Here is a 20,508-nt window from a genome sequence, read left to right on the forward strand (position 1 = left end):
GGGTTTGGGGTGAAGGAGGGGGCTCTGGGCTGGGGCAAGGAGTTGGTGTGCAAGGGGGGAGGGTTGTGAGCTCTGGGCTGGGGCTGGGGATCAGGGGTTTGGGGTGCAGCAAGGGGCTCAGGGCTCTGGCAGGGTGTTGAGGGTGTGCAGATTCCAGGAGGGAGTTTGCGTGCAGGAGGGGACTCCTAGGGTGCTGGGATGTGGAAGGGGATTCAGGGTCCTGGCAGCACTTACCACAGCTCCCAGGAAGCAGCTGCTAGGGCCCTGCAACCCCTAGGCACATGGGTAGCCAGGGAAGCTCCATGAGGTCCTCGTGCCTGCAGGCGCTGCCCCCACAGCTCCCATTGGTTGCGGTTCCCAGCGAATGGGAACTGTGGAGCCAGCACTGGGAATGTGGGCAGCACACAGAGCCTCCCTGGCTGCCCATATGCCATGGGGCCACAAGGACCCAGCAGCCACTTCTGGGAGCCGCACGGAGCTAAGGTAGGCAGGTAGCCTGCCCTAGCCCTGCTGCGCCACTGACTGGACTTTTAACAGCCTGGTCGGGGTTGCCAACCAAAGCTGCCAGGGTCCCTTTTCGACAGGGTGCTCCTGTCGAAAACCAGACGCCTGAGACCTTTGTGTCGGCATGCTGTCTCTAAGTTCAGACAGCAGCAGAAAGCAACCAGTCCTGAGGCAGGGAGAGAGGGAGACACACCCCCTGACACATCAGCCCCGGCTTCCCTTCCTGGCTCTGCATAGCACAGCAGTCCTGCACCTCCCACAGCCGCCTGCCTGCTGCTGTGTCCCTAGTGCCAGAGAGAGCAGGATTCCACATTAATGATTTGCTCTTTGCTGTCAGAGCAGAGTGGCAATTTCCATAGCTTTGAAAAGGGAAGGGCACATGCCTGTATAGGGGAGGGGCACATGCCTTGCAGCCGAGGTAAAAACAGTGGTTTTATTTTATCGGCAAAATAGGAGAGTTTTGCCAACAAAAGTAGCATTGTAATGTGTACACCTTCACTATTTTGTCGGCAGAAGCTGCTTTTGCCAGCAAAGCTGGGTAGGGTAGACAAGGGCTAAGACACCTTGTTTCTGATTTTCAGAGGTGAAGAAGACCCATGGCCATAATTAATAGCCCACAGGTAGCAATGGGTTACTGGATGCCCTACTTCTGAGGATAATGGTATAATAGTTTAACACCTCTAGACTTGGCACTTCATAGCCCTGGCACCTCTGCGCTGCTGGCCAGCAGCTCCCACTCTCCAGCCATCCAACCAGTGCTTCATTTGTGCCAGGACTTCTGACCCCTCTTCCATTTCAAATTAAGCACAGAGTCTAGTGAAAGGCAGTTAAGCAGAAAAATCTTCCTGAGACAATGAGAATGAGAAAAATCCTGCGGAGTAAGATCTATCTGTTCCTGAGGCACCAAACAGACACAGCATACTTCAGGCTTGTCTGGCGGGGTACTACTTGTTGCTGGACACTGAACAGATTAAACCAGCTGGAAAGAAGCAAAACCAACCTAACTTGACCTCAGCAGTCAAGACCAGATAGGAGAAGGAGGGGACAGAGGATCCTATTATTATTGTATATATGGAGATATACCTATCTCCTAGAACTGGAAGGGACCTTGAAAGGTCATCGAGTCCAGTCCCCCGCCTTCACTAGCAGGACCAAGTACTGTCCCTGACAGGTTTTTTGTTGCCCCAGATCCCTAAATGGCCCCCACAAGGACTGAACTCACAACCCTGGGTTTAGCAGGCCAATGCTCAAACCAAATACAGGCTCCTTGCAGAAGGTGAGACAGCACCCAATATGTTTGGGACATCACTGAGCACACTGAAAGTGCTCCAAAATCTTGATCACAGCCACCAGTGACTTCTAAGCTGGGAGAGAATGAAACTGAGTATAAACTTCCTTTGCTGTAGGCTGTGTTGGCATAGCTGTGTCATCCCAGCATATTAGAGAGACAAGGTGGGTGAGGTAATATCTTTTACTGGACCAACTTCCGCTGATGAGAGAGACAAGCATTTGAGCTTACACAGAGCTCTAATTCCAGTCTGGGAAACTTACTCTGCCCTGGTCTACACTACAGAATCATTCAGGAGTGTGAATCCACACCCCTGTGCAATGTTATACTGAGTAGAATACATAGCCAGCACTGTCAATGGGGAGCTTCTCCCACCAACATAGCTACTGCCTCTCATGGAGGTGAATTAACTAAGCTGATGGGAGAGCTCTTCATTGAAGTGCTACAGCGGCTGATGCAGTGTTTTTAAGTGTAGACCTGCCCTCACAGTGTCACTACTAAATACAAGATGAAACAGTAAATACATATTTCCAGGGACCCTGCAAAGTGAAGTGGCCCATTAACGCCCATCCAGTCAGAGGGAGGAGAGGATAGGAGTGGGGGGAGGTGGACAAGGCAGCTGGATGGGGGTGGTATTAGTGTGTCTAAAAATCCTGGACTAAATAGCAACACTGGATTTATGGCTTATTACAACCATCTATAACCCACTAACAATCCCATCTCTGACTGGAAGTGTGTTAATGAGCCACTTCACCTTGAATGGGCCCTTGAAATGTGGTGGCACCTTTTAGCCCTATTATTAGAACCCTCACTTGGGGTGTTGGAGACCCAGGTTCAACCGCATCCCCTGCCTGCTGAGGAGAAAGGATTTGAACTTGGAGTCTGCTTAGACAGTGCTCTAACCACTGAGCTATGGGGTATTCTGATGTGGGGATTCCCTCAGTCTCTCCTGCAGAAGCTGGTCCACTGTGGATAAATAATCATAAATATCTAGTCATGGGGCCAGAGAGCGGGTGCGAGAATGACTCTATGGCCTGGTGGTTAGAACACTCCTGTGGGAGTGCCAGAGTCTAGTCTAGCTCCAAGCCTGTGTTTATTAGGATTGTTTCACCTGATGCCATACTTCTAAGGAAGTCTGGATACTGGTGTAATAGTTTAGTCAGTGCTTAATTTGTACCAGGGCTGAGCCCTGGAACCTCCATGACTATTTCATTACTTTGGAACAGCTTTGACAGGAGAAAACGAGGGAGCTTTCCCCCACCCCTTCAGAATACACCATGGCCAGTGGTTAGGGCACCTATCCTAAGAGGTAGAAGACCCTATCCAAATCCCTTTTCCCCATCAGGTGGAGAAGAGAAATAGAATCTGGATCTCTCAGCTGCTGGACTAAACAGTATAAAAGAGGCTCCTCCTCCTCCTCCATTTTTTGCAAGAGCAGCATAGGCCCACCAGAGTGGAAAATATTTCCAGTGCCCTTTCCCCCACAGCCACCCTATATACATATAGCTGAGCCAAAACACCCTCAACTTAGTGGCACAGCAGCGCAGTGCCCCCCTGGATGTTGAAGTCCAGGCAACCACCAGCAGAGATAGATGCCTCCCTCCAGCCCAGATTTAGGCACCAATCTCCATAAGGGGGCAGGGCTTAACACACACCCCTCTGGTCAGCATCTCCCATTGGCTAGTTTAGGCAGCTTCCTTTCTAGTAATCTACCTCTTGTGGATCCCATTCTTAGGTGCTTAGCAGTCTCCAGTCATTGAAGAGGGAACTAGGTACCTAACTCAGGCTTTATGGATCCCGGTGTTGTTCCAGTGATTTTCCAGGTGTCGCAATGCCTAAGCGCTTCTGTGGATCCATGACCTAGCATCTTCCAGCCTTTGCTAGGATTTTTATCAGTTAAAACTGTGCCTGGCAGGCTTTATGACCTGAATGTATTCTCTCAACCTCACTGGGCAGCTCCTCAAACCTGCACTTTTTACTGACATCAATAAGAGCAGAGGCTGTTCAGGACCTTCCACTATCAGTCTTCAAAGAACTTCCTTAGATCTCTCATTACAGCTGGTTGAGGAAGCTCTCTCATGAGCCACCCTTTCTCCCTTTAGTGGAAACACATTTTTTTCATAACGATTTGATTAAAAAAAAATCTGAAGGTAAGACTAGCTGTGCTTTGGATACTCAGGGAAATTAAGTCTTTAACAAAACGTAATCCAGCATTCTAATCTTTGCCTGGTGGCTCTCTATTCAACTGCAAAATGTGTTAATTTATTTAATTGTGTCATTTATCAACACAGCACATAATTACTACCACTATATAATGGATTGGAAAGACATACCATGGTTGCCTGTGTAATCAGATATGCTCTTATATTACTTATTTCTAGTATCAGAGGGGTAGCCGTGTTAGTCTGGATTTGTAAAAGCAGCAAAGAATCCTGTGGCACCTTATAGACTAACAGACGTTTTGGAGCATGAGCTTTCGTGGGTGAATACCCACTTCTTCAGATGCATGCATCTGAAGAAGTGGGTATTCACCCACGAAAGCTCATGCTCCAAAACGTCTGTTAGTCTATAAGGTGCCACAGGATTCTTTGCTGCTTTTACTTATTTCTAAGCACTTTACAGATAAAATTATGCCTGCAAGGTTGTTTTTCCATGTCCTATTTCCTGAAAATTAAGCAGAAAGGAAATGCAGATAACACAACTGTAGACTGCAAGGCTGGTAACATCTGCCTTATGAGTTACCCCCTCTGCTATTCCTATAACTGAACTCATTTCCCTGTCCTTTGATATTACATTTCAAACAAAATCTTGAGCAGACCTCATCAAAATAATCCTCTGGGCATTTGATTTCCATTCCCATTCCCTCTGTCTTGCAGGTACAAATGATTTCATTTTTACATGTACAGGGACACTGAAAACCCTGAACAGGCACTAGAAGAAAAAGTCATATGAAATGGAATATTTAATGAAAGGAAGCAGCAAAGCTATCATAGAAATCAAAAAAGCTGCTGGTCTTAAAGAGTTCACAGAAAGAATTTTTATTAATCTTATTACCCTACAGAATTGCTTTAAAACATTTTCTTAAACACCACCAAGCTTTCATCAGACTCTGCAATGCAAGCAAAAGAATTCTTATTGACCGAGGAAATGTGATATTTGCATACTATTCAAAATAAGCAAAACTGAAAGATGAAGTGGCTCCAAATGCCAATACTTCACTAAATTAGTAAGGGCACAAGCCAGCACGGTGCTGCATTCCTTCAGCACCTTACAGCCAAAAGGTCTGGGGACACTCAGCACCTTGTCTAGGCCCTCATCTTGCAATTTTCTCAATGCTCAAGGATAGCTGAAGGTAATAAATTTGGCTCTACTATCAACCCAATTTCACCCTAAATTATTCCATCTGAAATTTCACCCAGCAACAGCATAGGATTTCCATGGAAAGTTTAAGGTAAATCAGCCAAGATATTGGGGTTGGGGGAGAAGAGGAACTCACTTCCGAAACATCATCTAAAAAAAAAAAAAAAAAAAAAAAAAAAAAAAATCACAAAAGGAGGTGGCCTAAGAATCCAATTTATTTTAATCTGTTGGGCTTGGTGAAGCCTTCTGGCCTTTGAGTGGATTTAGGACAGAATTAGGTAACACTGAACACATTAAATGTGCACAGCTTTGGTGCATATGGCTGTGATGGGGGAAGAATAGGCAGGAAGCTACACAATGGGCAAGACAATAGCTGGCCAACACAACAATAAAAATGTATTTGCATAAGTTGTCACAGCTGATTAGGCTCGTGGCCACCTGTGACCAGTGTGACCACTGACATCATGCAAACATACCCATCTTTGCTTTTATTTTGTCTCGAATTACCCTCCTTTATTTATTCATTCAGCTAGGGTATCTAGTCATAATCTTGGACTGAATTATCTGGGGCAGGGACTGCATCCATTAATTAATTTGTGTCATATCTAGCACAGGGGACACTTCACTGGAGACTACAGGTACCAGTCATAAATAAAAGGCCTGATTTTTGAATGGGAAGAGGGCCAGATAGGTGGGGTGGGAGGTTAAGACTATAAGGAAGAGAGATCTTTCTGCCAACACATCTACTTAATGTGTTCCTCACCCTGCTCTAGCTAGAGACAGAGCCACAAAGGATGTCTAGTCTGAGGCCCCAGAGGGAGGGGCATAGGAGCTATGTCAGACTCTCCTATAGATCAAGGAATTAGAAATAGGAGACAGTCTTTCAACTCTACGTTGGTGGCTCAAATTCTGGCAAGGTATGACAGAAAATTACTCTCTGATCATTGCTCAAATGGTCTATGTACAATTCATCTGGTAGTTAAGCAATCACATCCAAGTATCATAACTGGCACACTTTGCAGTAATCAAAGCAGAAGCATCGAAGACTGAACGGGCGTTGCACAAACCCTACTCTATAGAAGGCTGTCCTGTGACTCAGCAGGTCAACAATGGAGACCAATTCTGTCAATCTAGCCGCTTACCTGAGCACTGAAGTAGATGTATTTTTGTGTGTATATACATAACATGCACAATTACACACAGATGTCAACATTTAATGTAGTATGGGAGGTTGGCATACATATACCATCATGATGGGCACTGTGTAAGATCTTACCCAAATTTTAATCAATGGTTTGATGATGTTTATACTCATCTTTTAATCCCTGCAACGTGTTAAAGGGAAAAGAGGTTATCAGTAAATTAACATGGCATATAGAAACGTTTGCAAAACTTGTACACAAGCAACTTCTGTTAGTTTTATTCCCTGATCAAACTAAGAGCAAGTAAGCAAATTTTGAGCATTGGCTAGTAAATGTTAAGTTTAAATACTCATTTATGGTGATTCACCACCCTAAAGGATCTTTGTCTATATTACAGCAAAGAGTTCTGTGGCCCCTTATAGACTAACAGACGTGAGCTTTCGTGGGTGAATACCCACTTCGTCAGATGCATGTCTACATTACATTAACATTTACGTTTGGCGAAACATGTCTTTAAATGCATCAGCATCTATAAGCCAAAACAGTCTCAAGTTATTTATTAACACTCCCCCACCAAGACCTGCTTCAATAAAGTACATCAGCTTTCCACCCTGCACCCTCCTTTTAGCCAGTCACTGGCAACAAGATGACTTCTTAGAAAACCATCTACTAGACAGCTGGATATATTTAGGGGCAATTCATGTTTATGACTCGTAAACCAGACCTCTATTTACTGCCACCAGTCTATGTGAAGAACTACACAAAACAGAGAAATTTTTATTTAATATAAGAAGCAGCCTTATAACAAACACAAGTTCCCTATAACAAAAAGGATAGGTTGATTCAAACATTCCCATAGGGAGAAAAATAGTAACTTAGATATAATAGCACAAATGTTTGATAAGTGTCAAAATATACTGAACCCTTTTCTATACAAAAACTGTGGGTTTTTTCCCCATTTATTTATAGTGCCTGATTTTTATACATATATGGGATGAAATTCACTCTCATGTAGAGAGTCCACACAAGGCCACTTACCCTAAAAATGGAAGCTAAGTGGTGCACAGAGTCTAGTACAAGCTATCTAGAGTGAGGAATGTCACCAGGACTGAATCAAAAACTTGGTCATATTACTGGAAACAGACACTACAATTATGCAGCAAAGACGAGGTCTCCTTACTATCTAGGAAAAGTGTATCCGCTTAATGGAATTACTAAAATTTAAGTAAATTAGACCAAATCCAAAAATGAACTACATTTATGTAGTAAATTCCAAACTTAAAATATCAAAGCTTCAAAATGAATAGTCTATGTAGGAGGCATAGAAGTAAAAGGGTCAAAAGAAAATAATCAGACTTGATTAACAGTCCTTATGAGGTTCAGTCCGAAAACACTGTGGCAAGGGTTAAAATAATCTTTCAGAAAGAGCTCATCTTTATTTTGGTGGGTCTGTGTTTATTCCGTATTTCTCCTTGAGAAGTTTCAGCTGCTCTTCTTTCTTCTTTGTGTCCATCTTTTGGAATGCCTGTAATAAAATCAACAAACTACATTAGAGAATATTCTTAAAAATTTACCTCTTACTGAGTTTTTAATAGGTATATTAGTTATACTTATTAGGAGACAAGACTACAGTTAACACAAGTTACCATGTAGTTACCATAGTCTTCAAATAAGACCCTAAAATCATGGTATTTTTCAGTATAAGTGAAAATAATTCTTGTCATTACACTGTACAGCACAATTCTTCAATACTGCGTAGTGCCCCAAGAAAATGTGGCCTAGAGATCTATATGCTTGTCATTGGGCAGAGAAACAGTGTCAAGAGCTCAGAGATCATTTCTTCTAACCAAGATCTTGTCTTCTTTGGCAGGGACCCCAAAAATAAGCCTGTGGGAAGCAATGCTGCAGTCTGCTCTTTACAGCCCACCTTGTTTCCCCCAGTACAGTCCAATAAGTGTGATTCTTTTTTGTGCAAAGAACAAAGAAGCTAAAATGAAACCCTGTCAGCTCATATAGACCATCCCCCTCCAAGTTCAGCATTGTTCTCTAGAATATTTAAATCAATAGCTGCAATAAATCCAAATTTTCATTTTAGACTAGAATGAAAAATTGATAGCATACCACATATTTAATAGTTATTTTAGAAAAAACAAGTGTACTTGCCCTGTTTGCATTGTAGTACAAAACAACAAGGTATCTGTTGCACACATTGAATCCTGACAGATGATCACAAGCATTCTTGGCATCAAAGATGTCTTCATAAACTACATATGCTGTTCCCCTAGTCTCTGGAGTGTTTCCACTGCAATGGAAGGCCAGTTTTAATATTAAAACAATATGAATATAAAATAATTCCAATAATAATTAGCAGTGACAGTGCAGATGATGTTAACTAATACAACTTTAATAAAAACCAAGATTTCTAATGACTTTTTCTAGACTTTGAGATACATCCTTGCTTTCCATACCAATCTTCGTTTATTATTATTTCTGGCTCTAATTTTGGAAAGTGTGATAGCAGCAACTAGTATGCATAGTACGGAGTCGGCAATCTTTCAGCAGTGGTGTGCCAAGTCTTCATTTATACACTCTAATTTAAGGTTTCGCATGCAGGTCATACATTTTAATGTTTTTTAGAAGGTCTCACTCTATAAGTCTATATATTATATAATTAAACGAGTGTTGTATTGTAAAATAAACAAGGTTTTCAAAATGTTTAAGAAGCTTCAATTAAATTAAAATGTTGATCTTACACCGCTGGCCCGCTCAGCCCGCTGCTGGTCTGGGCTTCTGTTCACCTAGGCTGGGGCGTGCTGAGCAGGGCTGCGGCCAGGACCCCAGCTGACAAGGTTCCAGCAGCCAGAACCGCAGCAGGGTGTGCAGGGCTGGTGGTCAGGACCCCAGACCACTGCAGCTCAGGGGTTCAATCCTCCAGCTCCTGCCAGCTGGGATCCTGGCTGCCAGAACCACTCAGCTCGCTGCCGGTCTGGGGTCCCAGCCCTGCCCACATAGTGGGTACCTACCTTCTCCCTGGTTCTGGCCCATTCTCTTCCTCTCTCTGCACTGAGCTGAGGGTGGGAGTGCACTGAGCACAGGGCTGGGGGTGAAGGCTCTGGCCAGGAGCTGGAATGAGGGAGGGGGCTCAGGGTTGGGGCAGGAGGTTTGGGTGTGGGGCACTTACCTGGGCAGCTCCCATTTGGTGTGAGGGGTGCAGGTGGGAATATGTGTTGGGGTGAGGGGGGAGGCTGGGATGCAGGAGCTCCCATTTGGTGTGAGGGGTGCAGATGTGGGGGTGCAAGTCAGGATGTGGGGGGGTGCATGGGGGGCTGGGCATGTGGGGTGGTGCAAGAGTCAGGGCAGAGGGCTGGGGGCATGTGAGGGGGTTCAGGTGTTAGGGTGGGGTGGATGGATATGTGTGGGGGTGCCAGAGTCAGGGCAGGGATCATGGGAGGGGGGTAAAGGAGTCAAGCAGAAGGCTGGATGTGTATGAGGGGGGTAGGGCTCAGGGCAGGGGTCTGGGGTGCGTGCGGGGCTGAGGACTGGGTGTATGGGGGTGTGTCATGGATCAGGGGAGAGGGCTGGGTGTGTGTGTGTGGGGGGGGGTCAGGGCAGGTGTGTGTGTTCCCCTATTCCACCTCCCCTTCCCCAAGGCCCTGCCCCCGCTTCTTCTCTGCAGACCCCAGTACTCCCATGCCTCATCCAACCCCCCCCCGCTCCCTGACTGCCCCCTCCAGAGACCCTCCCACCCCTAACCACCCATCCAGGATCCAGCAGAGGGGAGAAGGCGGGGGAGGGGCCAGCAGCTTACTGTGCTCAGCCAAGCACTCTGGCCCGGGAGCACAGACCCTGCAGCTTGCTGCGCTGGAAGAGTTGGGCCATTTGTCAGGGCGTGTTTATGCCTATGCTTCTGCCCCTCTGCCCCCATGGGGGGGGAGTGGAGAGGAGTGGGTCGGGCAGGATTTTTCATGACACGCTACCTGCTGGAGCAGCGTGCCATTAAAAAAATCGGCTCACGTGCCATAGGTTGCCGACCCCTGGCATAGTATTATGTTCCAAGGTCAATTCATCTCCTCTCTAAGAATGATTACGAAAGCCTTTGCTAACCCCTGGCATAGTATTATGTTCCAAGGTCAATTCATCTCCTCTCTAAGAATGATTACGAAAGCCTTTGCTATGCATTATGGCTGTGTCATTCTTGGAAAGCCTGAAAACTGTTACATCAGTAAACTGCTTAAGAGCTCAATCTTGTAATGTCAAATAAAATGTTTAAAGCTGAAGTATCGTGTGTTATACCACTCCAAGATACCAGGAACCTAGATGGATAGCTATTTCAGCATATCACACACATAGACACAGAGTATGTCTACACTGCAATTAAAAACCCACAGCTGGCCTGTGTTAGCTGACTCGGGCTAGGGGACTGTTTAATTGTGATGTAGACAGACATTTGGGATCAGGCTAGAATGTCTACATCACAATTAAACAGCCCCTTACCCCGAGCCTGAATTATCTCACATGCAGCTGTGGGTTTTTAATTGCAGCATAAACCCAAAGAAAGCTACAGTGGAACAATAGTGCCTCAACCTCAAAAACTGTCCTGACAGTAGATACCAGAGCTTAATGATGCCTGTTACCTTATTTGTATTGAATTTAAACAAAACCAGGTCTCAGTACACAATGAGGCAATTAGTGTTTTGCACACATTTCTTCCAAGATGAAATCCTTCACTTAAAACCAAGCATAAATAAAGGAAAAACCTTCATGTTTATTCAGTATCCTAATAACTAGCGGCTAGACCAGTTTATGCTGTGATGTGTTGGACCTGATAAATTAAGCAAGGTCTGGGTCACTTAGTATTTACGTGTTCATTGGAGATCTTCCATCCATCAGCACAGGAATTATGCTGGTGACTAGATAGATGATACACTTCCCTGACTGAATGATTACAAAGTTTACTCATAACTATATTCACTCTAGCTTTCCTTTGTTCGATGCAATCTCACTATTCCTACTTATACCCTTTTTGGTCATCCTAAATAATAATTCTCCTTCTTTGTCTACAAGTGCTAGGAGGACAGGAAATTTTACTTGTCTAGCCATGCTACACATTTAATTCTTTTACTCCTTCCTCAACTCAGTCCATACAGTGCTGCCCTAATAATTTTTGGTAATCTTTCCTGAACTTCTTTCAATATGTCAACAGTTTTCTGATATTGAGATAGCTAGAACTGTATGCTGTTGTCTAGTTATATCAACTCTATTTTCGGGATGTAGTAGGAGGCCTGCCATTTATGCAGTCTCACAGTTGAGAACGTTACGCCTCGCTAATTTGCTGTTCAGTATCCAATGTATCTAAGTCCTGTTAACATAAGAACGGCCATTCTGGGTCAGAACATCGTCTATCTAGGCCAGTATCCTGTCTTCCAATACTGGCCAGTGCCAGATGCTTCAGAGGAGAGAACAGAATAGGACAATGTATCAAGTGATCCATCCCTTGTCATCCAGTCCCAGCTTCTAACAGTCAGAGGTTTAGGCACACCCAGAGTATGGGGTTGTATCCTTGACCACAGTGGCTAACAGCCATTGATGGACCTAATCTCCATGAATTTATCTCATTCCTTTTTGCACCCAATTATATTTTGGCCTTCATAGCATCCCATGGCAACCAGTTCCACAGGTTGACTGTGTGTTGTGTGAAGAAGTACTTCCTTATATTTGTTTTAAACCTGCTGCCTATTAATTTCATCGGGTGGCTGCGATTCATGTGTTACGTGAACAGGTAAATAACACTTCCTTATTCACTTTCTCCACACAATTCATGATTTTATGGACCTCTATCATATCCCCCCTTAGTCATTTCTTTTCTAACCTGAACATTCCCAATCTTTTTAATCTCCCCTCACACTGAAGCTGTTCCATACCCCTAATCATTTTGATTGGCATTCTATAATATTTTTTTTGAGATGGCCAACCAGAACTGCATGCAGTAGTCAAGGTCTAGGCGTACAATGGATTTATATAGTGGCATTATGATATTTACTGTCTTACTATCTATCCCATTTCTAATGGTTCCTAACATTGGAAGCTTTTTTTAACTGCTGCTGCACATTGAGCAGATATTTTCAGAGAACTATCCATGACGACTCCAAGATCTCTTTCTTTAGTGGTAACTGCTAATTTAGACCTCTTCATTTTGTACTTATAGTTGGTATTGTTTTTCAATATGCATTACTTTGCATTTATCAAAACTGAATTTCATCTGCCATTTTGTTGCCTGGTTACTCAGTTTTATGAGATCCCTTCGTAACTTTGCAGTCAGTCTATATTATTTAGTCTCCACTGGAATTATCATTCCAAATTCAGTACAGTTTACACTGCACTGATGCATTTCACATCTATTCTCTTTGTTTAAGTGATTAGACTGTGCTATCTTATGGAGAAAACAGACTACAATATTTATAGCTCAGCCCGTTTGACTTCAAAGGCAGCTCTGTGATTCACTTAAGGAGAACCTTAAAGTTCCACAAAGCCAAGACTGTTAGATCAACAGCATTTACTGTAATATTGTAAATTCCCATTAGGTAGAAGGGTCTGTTTTCTCCAGAATAAATCTTTAAAATATTTAAAGTGAAAACTAGCCATGAACTTTGTTCACATTGATCTCTGTCTTTGATGCACTTAAACTGCGAACCAAATTTGTTCAAAAGTCACTAGGAAAAATAGCAAATCACATTCAGTGAATGTTTTTATTACATGTCTTTACTGAGTACTAACAAAAATGAAATGCACTATGTACAAGTTCTTCACTAGATTGTTGGTTTGTCTAGGAGAATGAAACGGAGTCATATGGTTTATTTCACCTCCCATTGCACAATCCCATACTATTTTCCCCTACTTGTCAACTGTTATCTGCTATGAATATACTTCAAAGAGAGTCTAGTCTGCTTACAGCTAAAATCAAAATAGAGGAGTTCGGCATCATATTTCTGCAGAAAACGATTTCCTGCTGCTCACACTGATGGATATTTGGAACACTTCCTACAATTGTACCCAATACTTACTGCTACATTTTTGTAATCAAAAGACTTACACTCTGATTTGCCGAATAGGTCCATATTTTCCAAAAATATCATACATTTCCTCAGCTGTGATTTTGTATGGTAAGTTTCTGATATATAAAATCCGATTGACTTCAGGAGGCAGCCGAATCTAAAATAGAGATCACAGTTACATTTAAAATGCTTACTTCCAGAACTAATGCATTGAATGTAAATATCTCCCAGTTATCATACACTTTCTGTGTCACAGACCCTTTTGTGACCACACAACATCCATTAACAACAGCAGCACTTGCTGGCATGGAAAAACATTAGGAAAGAATGTGAGGTATCTGTAGCTCTATGGTCTATAAATATAAGTAGATGAACAGACTCTAAGTTCAGAAGGGACCACCAGGAACATCTAGTCCAGGGGTCGGCAACCTTTCAGAAGTGCTGTGCCGAGTCTTCATTTATTCACTCTAATTTAAGGTTGTGTGTGCCAGTAATATATTTTAATGTTTTTAGAAGGTCTCTTTCTATAAGTCTATAATATATAACTAAACTATTGTTGTATGTAAAGTAAATAAGGTTTTTAAAATGTTTAAGAAGCTTCATTTAAAATTAAATTAAAATGCAGAGCCCCCTGGACCGGTGGCCAGGATCTAGGCAGTGTGAGTGCTGCTGAAAATCAGCCTGCATGCCGCCTTCGGCACACGTGCCATAGGTTGCCTACCCCTGTTCTAGTCTGACCTCCCACAAAACACAGGTCACAGAACTTCCCCAAGCAATTCCTGTTTGAACTACAGCATCTCTTTTAGGAAAACATCCAGTCTTGAGTTGAAAATTGCTAGGGATAGAGAAGCCACCACAACCTTTGGTAAACTGTTCCAGCCTTGGAACCCTCTCTATTAAAAACGTACGCCTTTTTTCAAGCCTGAGGGCAGCTCTACACTACCACCTACGTTTATATAATTGATGTTGCTTAGGAGTGTGAAAAATCCACCCCCCTGCCCAAACCCGAGTTGACGCAAGGTACACCAACCTAAACGCCAGTGTGGACAGCACTATGTTGGCATGAAACACTCTCCTGCCAACACAGCTACTGTCTCTTGCAGAGGTGGAGTAATTATGCAGATGGAAGAGCTCTCGCCTGTCGACACAGAGCATCTTCACCAGACGCACTGCATCAGTGCAGCTGTGCCAATGTATCACTTCTAATGTAGACTAGCCCTGAATCTGGCTAGCTTAAGAACCAATGGTTGGAAAGTTGATTTCCCTTTGCTTGTTACATGAAAGGGCCTATTATCGAATATTTGTTCCCCTTATGGGTGCTTGCACTCTATAGCTCAAGTCACTCCTTAACCTTGTCTTCGTTATGGTTAATAGATTGTGCTCCTTGAGTTCATCACTATACAGAACATTTTTCAATCCTTTAATCATTTGCACTGATCTTCTCAAACGTAAAAAATTTCCAGTTTTGATGATCTGCCCTGGGGCTTTTGAGGAGTCATTTAAAGTCTCTGCGGACGTATCAGAGCAATAATACCTCTCAGCTAGGTAGTTATTTGGCTGTCTCAGTGGAGTGTCACATGGCACAATACAGGGGTAACCGGTAACAGTCTGTGACAAGCAGGTCGGACTAGATCATCTAACGGTCCCCCCTGCCCCCGGACACGGGTGTGAAGCGCTTTGGCGGCACAGGGTTATACGGTGCGAAGCGTTACACGGTAGCCACACACCTGGTGCAGTCAGATGCCCCAAAACGCGCCTCCGGGATCGGGGCCGGGGCCGGATCCGGATCCTGGGGGCCTGCTCGGAGCGCGGAACAAGCCGACCCCAGCCCGGCTCAGCCGAGGCGCCCCGAACCCGACCCCCGCACCCCGCCGCGTGAGCCCGCCGTCCCTGGGGCTGGGGCGGCCGCAGGCCCCTGTTAGCGGCCCCATCTCCTGCCCGGGGCCGCGCTGCGGTGGGAGGCGGCGCCTCAGCCAGGGCGCGGGGATAGAGGGGGGGCGGGCGCGGCCGGAACAGCCCGGGGGGAGCCGCGTTTCCCCCGCGGCGGCGGCGGCGCTACTCACGTTGGCTCGCTTGGCCGCTTGCATCGCCATGGTGCCGGGCGGGTTCGGGGCCTTCTCCTAGCAGGGAAACAACTCGCTCCTGCGGCAGACCCGGATGCTATCCCCGCGGGCGGCCGAGCGCGCAGGAAGTGACGCACGACAACCAGATGCGGACGAAAGAAGCCGGTCTGTTTAGCGAAGGGGCGGGGCTTGGGGAAATGACGGCGAGGGTCATGTGACTTTGGCCTCCCGCGTGCCCTGCGCGGTCGTTATTTTGCCTCTCTGTGGTGCGTCGCTGCTCGTGGTGCAGTTAGAGCCTCTGGCCCCTCCCCCACTCCACCTCATCCCACTACGGCCCCCGCCTCACTCCTCTATCCCCCACTATTGTCCCTGCCACTGCGCCCTCTGCCCTCACCCTTCCCCCTTCTGGCCCCACAACACCTGACCCACTAGTGCCCCTCCCCTCTCTCCCCCACGCCACTTCTGGGGCTAGTCCCCCCAGCCACAGCACCTCACGCGCCTGCCACCAGGCTCCCTCCTTCCCCTCTGCTCCTGCCTCGTGTGTGTGAATTTAGTAAGACAGGGTGTAAATAACTAGCCCAGCTGGAGCTTTCTGTACCTAGCACAATCCATCAGTTCTCACAGGGCTCTGCACAGAACAGTGGGGAAGCGTGCACACCAGCCTGAGGCTGGGGAAGTGGGGCAGCCTCCTTCAGTTCCCTCCTAGCTAACTTCCCAAACCGGGTGAGAAGCTTTGCCCTAGCTGGGGGTGTTGACGTCAGGGATGTCAAGCTCTTGTTTTGTACAGCACTTCCCTCCCTTCAAGGGCTTTCCTCCCCTTGGTGCTGCTGCCACCATTACTCCTGACAACTTCAGAGCTGGGCAAAATGTTCCCAATTGCATTTTCTCTGCAATGAAAGAAAACAACCTTCCCCTACCGACACATCGTTTTGTGTGTGTGTGTGTGTGTGTGTGTGTGTGTGTGTGTGTGTGTGTGTGTGTGTGTGTGTGTGTGTGTGTGTGTGTGTGTGTGTGTGTGTGTGTGTGTGTGTGTGTGTGTGTGTGTGTGTGTGTGTGTGTGTGTGTGTTCCAGCTAGAGCTTCACAAGTATGTAGTCTGGCTACAGTATATCATAGCTGCCAGTATAAATCTAGTGGTGAGAGTATAATCTGCTACATTTCATAACTTGGTACAGTAACTCCTTGTTTAATGGTGTAGTTATGTTCCTGAAAAATGTGACTTTAAGCGAAAAGATGTTAAGCAAATCCAATTTCCCCATAAGAATTAATGTAAATGGGAGGTTTAGGTTCCAGGGAAATTTTTTTCACTAGACAAAAGACTATATTATACATATATACACACAGTATAAGTTTTAAACAATTTAATATGGGTACACAGCAATGACGATTGTGAAGCTTGGTTGAGGTGGTGAAGTCAGAGGGTGGGATATTTCCAGGGAATGCCTTAGTGCTAAATGATAAACTAGCACTCAGCTGAGCCCTCCAGGGTTAACACGTTGTTAATGTAGCCTCACTCTACAAGGCAGCATGAATGGAGGGAGGGGAGACGGCACAGCAGACAGAGACACAAACCGTGTGTGAAAGAGAGAGATGGGCATTGTCTCTTTAAGTACGCTGACCCTACTCTCAGTACACTGCCTTTTTAAATAGATCAGCAAGTTGAGACAGCCGATCCTACCAGCAAGCTCCCTCCATCCTGAGCCCTGTTGTGTGTCCCCCCTGCTCTTTGGAAATGGAGTAAGCAGGATGCAGGAGCAGGGAGGAGGGGGGCATGCTGACATTAGCCCTCCTCATCCCCCCTTTGCACAGCAAGCAGGAGGCTCCCAGGAGCAGCTCCAAGGCAGAGGGCAGGAGTAGCACATGGCAGTGGAGGGGAGGGACAGCTGAACTGCTCAGCAGTTGATAGCCTGCTGGATGGCTGCTGCACAGGGAACAGGGAGCTGATAGCATAGATGCTGACTCCATGGGTGCTCTGGGGCTGGAACATCCACAGAGAAAAATTTGTGGGTGCACCCACCAACAGCCAAGCTCCCCACCCTGCCCCCCTGCTCCAGCTCACCTCTCCTCTGAGTGCGCTGCATCCCCATTTCTCCTCCCAGCTCCTGCCACTGCAAAACAGCTGTTTCACAGCATAACAAGCTGTGGGAGGGGGGAGGAGCAGGAATGCAGCACGCTCAGGGGAGGAGGCAGGGAAAAGGCGTTGGGGCAGGGACTTTGGGGAAGGGGTTGGAATGGGGACAGTGGGTGGGTCAAGCACCCACCAGCACCAGGAGAAGTTGGTGCCTATGGCTGATGGGGCTTCCAGTCCACCGCGCTTCCAAGCCCCCACCAGCTCCAACGGGCTGCTCTTCCTGCAAGCAATGGATAAAACAGGCAGCTGCCAAACGTCCTTATAAGGGAGCATTGCGCAACTTTAAATGAGCATGTTCTCTAAGTGATCAGCAACATAACAATGAAACAATGTTAACGTTAACTGGGACGACTTTAAGTGAGGAGTTACTGTATGACTATTTCCACACTCATAAAGGGAGACTTGACATATATCAAAGGGAAGGGTTTCTTTCATCACCCTTTCATCTCCCTAATATTAATGTCAAGCTGTAAGTATTGTTGCATAATGTTGAAGATTTTCTGTTTCATATCAAATTTATTCCGAGGCTTAGTGAACTTTAGCGTTTGTAGACAAGAGGTTATTTTTTGTTCTTAGAGTACTTCCCACTGGTAACCTTCACTGGGTGGCTTCTGCTGAGGAAGCTAGTTATCTGGCCAAAAGAGAAGTGTTGAAGCAGGGGAGGCCACCCGGATTTATTAGACTGAGCAAGAACTCCTAAATTCCAAATCCATTTCTGCAATGTCTCACTGTCTGTCCTCAAGTAAATCACTTAATCTCTCTCAGTTTTCCCCCTTCTTTTAAAGGGGATTGTGGTGAGTTCGGTCACAGAGATCCCCTTGGGACTGTCATCTGATGTGCTGAAATTACCTCTGAGCCCATTTTCCCTGCCAGTTTGGGACTTCCAGAACCCTGTCTTATTGAGCTAGACATGCTAGCCTGCTGTAACACAGACTTAGGGTCCATGCCCCCAAAGCTGCAGACTTTACTGAAAACAGCTTACCTGTTTCCAGCACTCAGTTCTCAATGAGATCCAAACCCCAAATAAATTTGTTTTACTCTATATAAAGCTTATACAGGGTAAAATCATAAATTGTCCACCTTCTATAACACTGATAGAGGGAGATTCACAGCTGTTTGCTCCCCCAGGTATTAATAACTCTGGGTTTATTAATAATCAAAAGTGATTTTATTAAGTGTAAAAAGTAGGATTTAAGTGGGTTCAAGTAATAACAGACCAAACAAAGTCAGTCAGCAAGCAAAATCATGCAAGTCTAAGCCTATAGAATCAGGGTTGGAAGGGACCTCAGGAGGTAGTCCAACCCCCTGCTCAAAGCAGGCCCCATCACCAGACAGATTTTTATCCCAGTTCCCTAAATAGTCCCCTCCAAGATTGAACTCACAACCTTGGATTTAGCAGGCCAGTGCTCAAACAACTGAGCTATCCCTCCCCATTGAGAAACAGATTACAGGTAATATCTCATCCTCAGAGACGTTCCAATAAGCTTCTTTCACAGACTAGACCAGGGGTCTCAAGCACATGGCCCATGGGGTTATTTTCTATGGCCTGCAAGCTCCTCGTGGCCCCCTCGCCCTCTCCCAGCATTTACCTAGAGTGGCTCCAGCCCGATGCACACCAGGGGAACGGCAGGCTCCCTGCCTGCCTGCCCTGCCCCTGCGCTGCTCCAGGAAGTGGACGGAACCTGGGGAAGGGGGGCACAGAGGTCTGTGCATTGCTCTTGCTTCAGGCAGCCCCCCCAGCAGCTCCCATTGGCCATGGTTCCCCATTCCTGGCCAATGGGAGCTGCTGGGGGCAGTGTCTGAAGCAACAGCAACACGCAGACCCCTATGTCCCTCCTCCCTCAGGTTCTGGCCGCTTCCTGGAGCGGTCCCGGGGCAGGGAGCCTGCCCTTCCCTTGGTGTGTGCCGGGCCAGAGCCCAACCCCCGAACCCCTCCTGCAGCTGAACCCCTGCCCTGAGCCCCCTGCCATACCCTGCACCCCTACTGCACCCTGACCCCCTGCTGCACCTCGCACCCCTACAGCACCCCGACCCCCTGCCGCACCTCGACCCCCTGCCACACCCTGCATGCATACCCCCTGCCCTGAACCCCTTGCCGCACCCCACACCCCTCCTGGACCCCAACCCACTGCCCTGAGCCCCCTGCCACACCCCTCCTGCACCCCATACTCTGCCCTGAGCTCCCTGCCTCACCTCGCACCCTGACCCCCTGCTGAGCCCCCTGCTGCACCCTGCACCCCGACCCCCTGCCCTGAGCCACCTGCTGCACCCTGCACCCCTCTTGCAGCCCAACCCCCTGCCCTAAGGCCCCTCCTGCACCCTGCACTCCTCCTGCACCCCAACCCCCTGCCCTGACCCCCTGCCACACCCCATACCCCTCCTACACCCCCTGGGGGCAGGGAGGGGGCAGAGTTGGGGTGGGGATTTCGGGGAAGGGGTTGGAATGGGGGCAGGGAAGGGATGTGAAGAGGTGGGGCAGGGACGGGGCCTCATGGAAGGGGTGGAGTGGGGGCGGGGCCGAGGGTGGCAGTAGGGGAGGTGTCAGTAATGCAGCTCTCTGGCCAATGTACTAGTCCTCATGTGGCCCTCGTGGTCATTTGAGTGTGAGACCCTGGACTAGATGCCTTCCTCATCTGAGCCCAATCCTTTCCCCAGTACAGTCCTTGTTAGTTCCAGCAGACCTCTCCAGTGGTAAGCAGGGGTTCTCTCATGACTGGCAGCCCCCTTTGTTCTGCTCCACCCCCTTTTATAGCTTTGGCACAAGGCGGGAATCTGTTGTCTGTGCTTGTCCCCACCCTTGCTTCATCAATGGAAAAAGTACAAGGATTAAGATGGATTCTAGTATCATGTAAAACCCTTAGGCCTTGGCTACCCTGGCGCTTTACAGCGCTGCAACTTTCTTGCTCAGGGGTGTGAAAAAAACAACCCCCTGAGCGCTGCAAGATACAGCGCTGTAAAGTGCCAGTGTA

The 20,508-nt window shown here is 46.7% G+C and overlaps 1 protein-coding gene across 1 annotated transcript; it reads right to left on the reverse strand.

The window, feature by feature from the left end:
- Positions 1-4,814: 4,814 nt before the first annotated feature.
- Positions 4,815-15,543, reverse strand: SF3B6 (splicing factor 3b subunit 6). The gene is made up of 4 exons (XM_050951081.1): positions 15,410-15,543; positions 13,385-13,503; positions 8,458-8,596; positions 4,815-7,819 (listed from the first exon to the last, which is right to left on the reverse strand). Exons 1-4 carry the CDS (start codon positions 15,437-15,439, stop codon positions 7,730-7,732), a joined length of 378 nt encoding a protein of 125 aa, XP_050807038.1. The 5' UTR covers positions 15,440-15,543; the 3' UTR covers positions 4,815-7,729.
- Positions 15,544-20,508: the final 4,965 nt, after the last annotated feature.

This window comes from Gopherus flavomarginatus, chromosome 4 (genome assembly GCF_025201925.1).
Source record: "Gopherus flavomarginatus isolate rGopFla2 chromosome 4, rGopFla2.mat.asm, whole genome shotgun sequence".
NCBI lineage: Eukaryota > Metazoa > Chordata > Testudines > Testudinidae > Gopherus > Gopherus flavomarginatus.

Bases quoted from the DNA above. Each gene is read 5' to 3' on its own strand.
- SF3B6 (XM_050951081.1), bottom strand. From the start codon at position 15,439: ATGGCGATGCAAGCGGCCAAGCGAGCCAAC. The intron at 13,504-15,409 runs GTGAGTAGCGCC...TCTCTATTTTAG, and splicing joins AAGCGGCCAAGCGAGCCAAC to ATTCGGCTGCCTCCTGAAGT. The intron at 7,820-8,457 runs GCAAGTACACTT...ATTTTATTACAG, and splicing joins TGTACTACAATGCAAACAGG to GCATTCCAAAAGATGGACAC.